Source organism: Herpailurus yagouaroundi, unplaced genomic scaffold, assembly GCF_014898765.1.
Source record: "Herpailurus yagouaroundi ecotype Mexico unplaced genomic scaffold, PumYag 254, whole genome shotgun sequence".
In the NCBI taxonomy this organism is placed as follows: domain Eukaryota; kingdom Metazoa; phylum Chordata; class Mammalia; order Carnivora; family Felidae; genus Herpailurus; species Herpailurus yagouaroundi.
This window is the reverse complement of record NW_024412471.1, coordinates 93,262-102,976: the sequence shown is the minus strand read 5'-3', so window position 1 is coordinate 102,976 and position 9,715 is coordinate 93,262. Positions and strand designations below refer to the sequence as shown.

General features: G+C 49.3%; 1 protein-coding gene across 1 annotated transcript in view; it reads left to right on the top strand.

The window, feature by feature from the left end:
• The first annotated feature begins 7,726 nt into the window (after positions 1-7,726).
• The window catches only part of IVL (involucrin), a 2,993-nt gene continuing 1,004 nt past the window's right edge, over positions 7,727-9,715 (top strand). Inside the window, 3 exon segments of the mRNA XM_040461108.1 lie at positions 7,727-7,841; positions 9,251-9,711; positions 9,713-9,715. The exon segment at positions 9,713-9,715 is cut by the window's right edge and continues 1,004 nt beyond it. Of these exon segments, the coding sequence (XP_040317042.1) occupies positions 9,269-9,711; positions 9,713-9,715 (446 nt within the window). The 5' untranslated portion in view covers positions 7,727-7,841; positions 9,251-9,268.

The window sequence follows — 9,715 nt, the reverse complement described above, 5'->3', positions numbered from 1 at the left end:
GAGTGATTCAGGGGACTGTCTGTGAGCTTCTCCTCTTTTCTATCTGTATTCATTCCCATGATGATCTCATCCTGGCCCATGATTCAAATGCTATTGATAGGCTGGTGATTCCAAACTTACAACCATTGCATGAACCCTTCTTCTGAACTCAAGACGGTATATCTAATTGTCTACTTGGATATCTAATGGGCACCCCAAACATAGCATGCCCCAAAGCTCACTACTGATCTTTTCCACAAAAACAGCTCCTTCCGTGGTCTTCTCTATCACTGGGAATGGCAGCTCTATCCTTACAGCCATTCAAGAACTTTTGAGTTCCTGTTGGCTCCCATCTGTACCTTAGATCTAATCTGTTAGAGAATCTTACTGACTCCATCATTACAACACGTCTGTAATCTGACTACTGCTCCCTGCCTCTACTGCCATCCCCCTAGGTCCAAGCCACTGCTACATTAACACAGTTGCCTAACTGCTTCCATCCTTGCCTGGGAGACCCCTTTCAGAGTAAGTCAGATGATGCCATTGCTCTATATGGCTTCTCGTCTCTTCCACCACAAAAGCCCAAGATGCTGCATGATTTCCTGCACTGCCCACCATCACCCACTTCTGCGCCCTCCTCTATTACATCTCTGTCCCTTGTTCACACATGCCCAGTCATACTCACCTGCTTGCTGGTTCCAGAACATGCCAGGCAAAGCCCTGCTTCAGGGACATGGCCCCTGCTGTTTCCTCTCCCCCACTTATCCTCACAATGATGTCATTTTCATCAGGCTCCTGCTGTGAGGTATCTCCTGACTAATCCATTTAAAATAAACCACATCCCCTCTCCTAGCACTCCATAAACCTCTTTCTTGCCGTATTTTTCTACATAGTATTTCTCACATGCTTTATATTCTGGGTATGCATTTATTTTTGCTCATTGTCTGCCCCTGAACTGGGATGACAGCTTTAGGAGGGTGGGCATATTCACTTCTTTTCTCCAATGCTGTGCCCCTACTACCTAGAACAAGGGCTCACAGGAAACTCTCAATAAATAGCAGTTGAATGAAAAAGCAATAAGACATAAAGTGAAAAAGTTATGTCAGCAGAGAGAATGGAATGTACAAAGATATAGAGGTCAGTATAAGTGAACTCAGGAGAGCTGGGCCTGGCTCAGACCTGCTGCTGACCCTGGTGTGATCTGTGTGCTTCTTTCCTCTCTCTAAACTGCGTCATCCTTTGCAAAGCCAGTTGGACTCACTGACTCTGAAGGCCCTTCCAGCATCAGCTCTCTCAGACCTGGATCCTTTACTGCCAGAAGATGGCTCTGGGACCAGAGCCTCCTGGGAGAAACACCAGAAACCGGGCACAGGGAAGAGAGGAGGGCAAGGCTGAAGTCCAGCAAGCAAGAACTTGTCTGTAAGGAGAAGCCCTGAACCTGCCTTTCTTCCCCAAAGCCCTCTGACCTCTCTTTCCCCTTCCTGCCCCTGTCCCACGCCACATAAGCTTTCCAGTAAAACCTGAGTGGCAGGAAAATAACACTCCTGCAGTTTTCATCTTGCCTGTCTATGCTTTGCAGCTCTCTAATCTTTCTCTGTGGCAGCCCTGGGCTCGTCCTGGGGACACAGAAGGACTCCTGTTACTATCACATTCAGTGGGCATCTCTGTCTTCAGTGGTGGAGAAAGAGGTTGGCCCAGGAACAGAGGCTCCCTCTTTGATGCACTTGCTGGCTGTGGGACCACTGTGTCAGTTGCTACACTGCTCTGTACCTCAGTCCCTCATCTGTGACATGCAGAGAATTAAATTAGACAGGGGATGAGGAGAATTTTGCACTATATCTCAGAAACAGCAGTCTTTGTAGGTTTGTTTCCTTTGCATTCTCCCCAGGGGGACTCTTGCAGTCCTGTTCTGTTCTCACTTGCAACCATGCAAGGCCAGGTAGTTGAGTGCTCATGTGGTATGGCATTGAAGGGTACCCACATGTCTCAGTTTCTGTACCTGTGGCTCCATCCAATGGGCTTTCCTGAGAGCAGATGCAGCCCCCCCCCCCCCACATAAATCTAGGACTTCCTGAAGTCATCAGTATCTCCCTGTCCAGCTGGGAAGATAGGGTGGCAGGCCAAGGCCCACACCAGTACACTGGCTCAAGTGGGGCCCCAGATGCCAGCATGTGTACTGACTCTGCACTGGGGCCCAGTTTGCTGTAGATAGTTAAGTGGGAAGGCACATTTCAGGGAGGAAATAGGCACTGTTTTATAGTCTGGACCACACCAACCCATCTGGTGGCCTGGGCCAGTTGGACAGCTTCATGATATAGATGAGGTTAGAAAGGGGCCATGCTGCAGGGTGCCTGGGTGGCGCAGTCGGTTAAGCGTCCGACTTCAGCCAGGTCACGATCTCGCGGTCCGGGAGTTCGAGCCCCGCATTGGGCTCTGGGCTGATGGCTCAGAACCTGGAGCCTGTTTCCGATTCTGTGTCTCCCTCTCTCTCTGCCCCTCCCCCGTTCATGCTCTGTCTCTCTCTGTCCCAAAAATAAATAAACGTTGAAAAAAAAAATTAAAAAAAAAAAAAGAAAGAAAGGGGCCATGCTGGGGCAGCTCACAGGAGCTCAGTAGGATCCAAGAGAGGCAGGGAAATGTAGGCACTAACTCCTCCTAGTGAAAGCCTCTCCTCCAGATGGCCCCGATCACACACACCTGCACACACTCACTCACACACACTTGTATATACACACATGTGTGCACACACTGCAACCTCTTGCAGAAGTAATTCTAAGACTAATTACTCCTCTCAGGAGGTAGCTGATGCAGGGTCTGGTGCCCCATCCTCCCTAACGAGCAGGGGAGGAAGAGGGCTGGAGAGTGTAAAGCCAGGAGGTCAGCCAAGTCCTGGGGCCAAGTTCTGCCTTCTTTGATTTGTCTGATCACTGGCAACCCTTCTCAAGGGCTGCACAGCTGGACTTGGTCCCTCTCTCCCCTTTTGTTCTGCACCTGCCTCATGTCTCTGCTCTGTGATGTCCCTCACTATTCCCTCCACCCGTGGCCTTATCACTCTTCCAGCCCCACGTGTTCTTTGCCCATAATCTGCATTCTGTGTGGCTGGTGGAGACCTTGTCACCAATCTCTGGCTGTCCGTGCACTTCTCAACTGACACAATAAAAGGAAGTGGATTCCTTTTGTTGTCCACATCAAAGTTAGACCCAAACGGCTGCCTGTCTTCTTCCCACACAGGCCCCCAGGCCCCTCCAGGAGCTATCATGCTGTAGGAACGCAATCTCATTTGGATTTCTCAGTGAGCCCAGCATAAGGGAACACAACTGGTCCACATGGGGACTCATGTGCACAAGAGAGATCATCTCGTGGGCTAAGCTGAAGCACTGCCAGAGGCCCAGGAGCAGACTGACCCCAAGAAGGAGCAAATGGGAAATCAGAGACCTAACTTCTGTCTCCATGCCACTCCCATGCACTGTGGGCCTTTGGGGCTTTAGGCCTCTCACTGGCAAAATGAGAAGGTTAAATCTGTTGGCTCTGGAATACCATTTATTCTTAAAACTCTATATTTAGGCAGGTAACACACTGACTTCTATCAGAAAACATGGCCATGACCCCCAACAATAAAACAGTCAGTTTCAGTGCAGTCTATGTGCTAACCACATATATTACCTCACCAAATCCTCACAGGAATAGAAGGAGGTATTTGTATCCCCATTTAATAGAAAAGGAAACTAAGGGCCATAGAGTAAATGTGACATGTCCAGATAACAAGAGGTACAGTGAGATTCAAACCCGGGCCTGTCTTATCCCAAAGCCAGTGTCCATCCTTGAAAAGTAACACTCCTTCAGGTTGTATTAGGCTAAAATATACATCAATACTAGCCAGGAAGTAGAGCTTTCTGTTCCCAGGACTAACAAGGGTCAAAGCAAGTGCATTTTTGCTGAATCTGAGCCAGGGAAGACTGGCCCTTCTTCCAGAAAACCCAGAACTGACCACAATGGGGTCAGTCAGTAAATGGTTGACAAACAGAGTTGAAAGATGTCTGAAGTTACATAATGAAATCTGTCACCACCATCAGATGCTCAGGCATCTGGGAAGGCAGGCTGGTAGGGAAGAGAGCCCACTACAAGGAGATCAGGATCATGTGGGTTTAAACCTAGCTCAATCGCAGACCTCCTATAGTCTCTTGGGCAGCTCATGTCTCCTCTCCAGACTTCAGTGCTCACCTGTCACAAGAGGGGTCTGGCCCCCTTGCTTTCACCTGGCTGTTTTCGGAAGCTCCTATGCACCAAGCACCAGATGAGGCCTTCCCCATTCATTAAGTCCCCTCTAGTTCAAGCATGCCACTGCATTCTGGGCCAAAATTCAACCACAAAGAATTCAATTTCCCAAACAGTGAGCCCAAGGGGAAGGGCACCTGCCAGCTGGAGGGGAGGGCACTAAGCATCTCTGTTTCTCCCTACTGACAGTCTTCCATGTCTTTGCTCTTCTTGTTCTAAGAGCAGAGTCACACATTGCCTTCTACAGCAATCAGCACTGGGAATGAAAGTGGGAACGAGCAATCCCACAGGTCAAGGAAGGGAAGCCAGAGGAAGACAAACAGGGACAAACAGGGCACATCACGTGAGCCAATCCAGAGCCCTGGGGAAGGAGAATCAGCCTCCTGGCCCTTTATGGGTCTCATCTCTCGTCCTTGCTTTGTTTCCTCCTGGAACAACAGATGGACACAAGAGGTGAATGAGGAGTGAAGGTCAGGTTTAGGAGGCCATGAAGGAGGCCAGTAAGGACTCAGGCACGTGGGGATCCTACCAGTGCAGGTTGCAGATTGAGAGATGATGTTAGTGGCAGTGGCTCTGGCAGAGGAGGAGGCTTATGGGGAAGAAGGACAAGTTAGCAGCCTCAGAGAGTGGGGGCACTGCCTCACCAGGGAAGAGCTTGGGCATGGCCACCCAAAGTGGGAATGAGGGACCTCCTGGTCCAAGTCACCTTCCTAGGACCATCTGCCATCACCCCATACTGACAGCTTACTAAGAGCTGTCCTTGACATCCTGCCCCCAGAGCAGTGAAATGCTGTGACCAATGTTCCCTCCCCCTATAGCTAAGCAACAGTTCAAATGGGCTGTCTCACTTAGGGAGAAAGAGAACCCAGCCAGTTTCTGTTTCTTTGACAGAAATATCTGGAGCCTCCCTGGGTTGGGGAAGAGCTGGGGTCAAGTCCTCTGCATGTGTCATGGGATATGAGCTCATACTCATTACACTGGGCGGGGGCTGGACAGTTACCCAGACTCATCATGTGCACCCAGGGCCAATGAGGTCACTCACACAGACACTGAATCTCCTCCATATGCATGTATGTCTGTCACCTAAATGGGGCAGTCTGAGGGCAGAGTCTGGCACCTCTGAGCCCCTAACAGGCTGGGGCTTCTCTAAACCCTCCCCTGCCCACATGGACTCCCTCAGTTCCCCACTCCACCCTTCTCCCCACACCCTAGCTTTGCCCAGTGACCAAAGGTTCACACACACGGTCTTCCCCCCAAAGCTCTCATTATGCTGTGAATCAGAGGGCGGGAGGCAGATCTGGCAGATAAGAGCCCCTAGAAACCCATAAGACTGGTGTGACTTCCTTGAGCAGGGTCTGCTGCCCTGGGACTGACTGTGAAGGGCTGGGGAGAGGCCGATTCCTCCCATGTGAGGTCAGCGTCTGAGTGCAAGGCATGAGTGTCCATGTGAGGATACTTGGTTAGTTCTTCACTGGGGAAGGGGAGGTCAGAGGGTGTGAAGAGGGCTTTTCTTGCCCCAGCAGATAACGTAGTTCCTATGCTATGGGGGAGGAAGTGTGAGGTCCTGGGTGGGTTCAGAGAACAGAGATGGCATGAGCACACAGTGGTACTCCAGGGGCAGAGAACCCTCCACGAGTTTTTCCAGACTGAGCTCTAGGAGCATGGCAAAATTAGCATTATAAATAGATATTTATAGGGCTGGAAGGAGATGCCTGTCAGGAAACCACAGGGAATCAGAATATTCCTCACAATTAGCCCCAGAAATGAGTATTTGCTTTCATATTATTCTAATATTTCCTTTTGATTAGGTTGTAAAGAAGAGAGTTTAAATAAATGATATCCACAAAATAAGCTATTAACCAATCATTAAAAAGAAAGTCATGTTAGGGGCGCCTGGGTGGCTCAGTCAGTTAAGCATCTGACTTCAGCTCAGGTTATAATCTCACAGTTGGTGAGTTTGAGCCCCGCGTCAGGCTCTGTGCTGACAGCTTAGAGCCTAGAGCCTGCTTCAGATTCTGTGTCTCCCCACTCTCTCTGCCCCTCCCCTGCTCACGCTCATTCTCTGTCTCTCAAAACTGGATAAACATTAAAAAAAAAAGAAGAGCATGTTATAATTCAATTTTGTTTACACACACATTTGCACATACACAATGCTAAAATGTTTAATAGTGGTTATCTCCAAGTGGTGAAATTCACCATTCATCCATTCCTTCAACTAATACTTATAGAGCACTTTATATATGTGATGGTTATGATGGATCCTGGGGACATTGCAGAAAACACAGCAGGCAACCCCCCTGCCTTATGGAGCTTATTTTCCAGTGGGAAAGATAAAAAATAAGTGAACAAATCTCGACTATTATTAGTGAAATGAAGTGAACCAGAAGATAAGCCTCTAGGTAGGTAGTCAAGGAAGGCTCTCTGGCAGACCCCAACACTTATACTGAAGCTAAAAGACACAAAGAGTTAGAGACCCTGGACGAGCCTGCTGGCTGTAAGAGAGTAGACACCAAGCCCTGAGGTGGGGAGCCCTGGACTTGTCCTAGGAACTGAGGACACTTTGTGAGGGCCTTTGAAACCATAGCAGTGAGTTTGGATTTTATTCCAGATGAGCTAGTCACTTTCAGCATTGAGGAGGGATAAGTTTCAACCCTTACTCTGAAAGATTGTTTAAGCTATTTTTAGAGAATGGTTTGGAGAAAGCAATGAATGATTTGGTGTTGATCAAAACCATTATGCATTTCAAAAAAATGTAGAAAAAAGCAATAAAAAGCAATCATAAAAAGCAATATTTATTATTTTATATATTGTGTATTTAATACTTGTTTCTTTGCCTGGATTCATCCATGCTTTGGATTATTTATGAACATGGCTTTCTTGAGAACTTCTGTAACTACACACTTGCACATGGGACCTAGACAGCCCCTAGGTTATAGCAAAAGACTCTTACAAGCCTTCTACTCGATTCTTTAGGTCTAAAGTCTGACCCCCTCCAGCCAGGATTTATTTCCACATAGAGCGGAGTTATAGGTATTTCCTGAGAGCAGACAGGCTGTGGGATAGTGGTCTGGCAAACTCATCCCTCATGAGATGTGATTCTTCCACCTTGACACCACATACACTGGCCTGAACATCCCATAGAGGCATGCAACTTTCAATTCTGTGCCCTTGGAAATGAATCTCTAGGTCTAATTGTGAGAATGACCCTGTTTTGCAAGTGAAGAAATTGATATTCAGAGAAAAGTCTTGGCTGAAGTCACAAAGCAATAGAAAAAGGGGACAAGTTTCCCAAGATGCCTCCCTCACCTCCCCATGCCCAGGTCAGATGAGTATCACAGGAATGACTGAGTCCCCAGAGCCCTCTGTGAGTCTCTGTGAAAAGGGACCCTGGGGGGTTTTCTGCTTCAGGTACCTGTGATGAGTCAGGAAAGGGCTGGAAGAAGTTGACCAACTTGAGTGGTGAAACCAGTCCATCTTCTTCAAGCAGGGCAGGAGGCTGGGCTGGGGAAACATATAAGGGCACCCTGGCCCCTGCTCAGCTCAGCACTGCACTAGAGGCCTCCACAGCTGTCCCCACTGTGAGTCTGGTAAGTACTAGCTGGGAGCCCTGGGACTGGCACTGCACACCAGAGTGTGGTTGTGTGGCTAGCCTGGATGGGTGCGTGGATCACTCTCAGACTGGATTCAGATGGACTCCATGTCTTTCCAGGTGGACTCAGGTCACTATGCTGAGAGACATATGCCACGGCATGGAAATACAGAACAGAGAGCAATCTGCTCCCCTCCTGTACCATCTTTTCTTGGTTTGATGTTTTGGAGAGAGAGGGGGAGAGAGAGAGAGAGGAGAGAGAGAGAGAGAGAGGAGATGGGGATGAGGAGGAGTAGAGCCAATTTCTTCCCTGAACTGTCTTACTTGGGCTGACTGTGATTGTGCCTTCATCAGTGGGCAGGGGTTGAGGGAAATGCATGTGGCTCTTGCTATGCTGCAGAATGGAGGACTGAAAAATGGGGAAAGACTTCTAATTGGAGAGACCTAGGCAAAGCAGTGGCAGGGAAATGCAACTGAAAGGTACAGGACTCGAAAGAACTCGCTCCACTTCTCAGGAACCTCCCAGGCCTTCCCTCTACCCCACCCCACCCCACCCCACCCCCCAGGTGCTAGGGCTGCAGCGGAAGCTCCAAAGGTCATGAGAGAAAGCTATGGAGTGGAACAGGCCAATCTGCTAACTTTTCAGAGGAGAAATCTGAGGCCCAGAGGGGCTAAGGGACCTGCTCAGAAACACGCAGCCTTTCAGTGTGACACTTAAGCAGATTCTAGGTCATGCGACCAGTCCAAGGCATGTGCCATGACCCTGGCATGGACCACTGATTTTCTAGGACTCAGGAGTCCTCCAAAGTCCCTCTCTTCCTAGGGACTCACCTCTTCCCATCAGAGCTCATCTCTCCTTCTTGGTCAGTGGAGATTAGAAGTAGGGGCAGAGGCAGGATGGCTCAGTGATTTAAGTGTCCAGCTTGGTCTTAGCTCAGATCATGATCTCATGGTTTGTGGGTTGGGATCAAGCCCTGTGTCCGACTCTGCATTGACAGTACAGGGCCTGCTTGGGATTCTCTCTCTTTCCTTCCCTCTCTGTCCCGACCCAGCTTACACTCTCTTTTTCTAAAAAAAAAAAAAAAAAAAAAAAAAAAAAAAGGAGCGAGGGCAGAAGCAAGGATTAGGCAAAAAATGGCACCCAGCCGACCCTTGTCCAGAAACTTCAAAGACAGACCTCTTTGTTGGCTCTTTCTGGGAACAAGAGGTTCCCAGGAGGGTCTTTCTTGGCTGTCCCCCTCCTCCCCTCCACTCTGTGATTCTGGGGAACAGCAACCCAGAGTGGGTAGGAGAGCCCCAACCCAAGGTAAGAGAAGGGATGCTGAGAAACCAGGCACTGCTACAGATTGCAAGGATTCATCTACTCCCTCTGCCTTCAGTCACCCTCTGACCCCTCCTGTCTTTTAGGTTAAAGCAGCTTCCAGGATGTCCCAGCAACACACTCTGCCAGTGACTCTGCCTCCCTCACTCTGTCAGGATCCCCTCAAGCCAGTTTGCCCTCCCATCAATACCCAGCCCGAGCAAGTGAAACAGCCAACCCCACTGCCTGCCCTGTGCCAGAAGATGCCCTCTAAGTTCCCAGGGGAGGTCCCCCAGGAGCATGGGGAACATGGGGAGGTCCCCCAGGAGCAAGGGGAAAATCATACAACTCTCGTGAAGGGGGTGACTGAGCAACAATGTGAGCCACAGCAGCAGGAACATCATCTGGAACAGCAACAGCAGCAACAGCAAGACTCACAGCAGCAGGAACAGCATCCAGAACAGCAGCAGCAACAGCAGGACTCACAGGAGCAGGAACTTCACCTGGAACAGCATCTGGAACAGAAGCAGCAGCAGCAGCAAGAGTCACATGAGCAGGAACTTTGCCTGGAA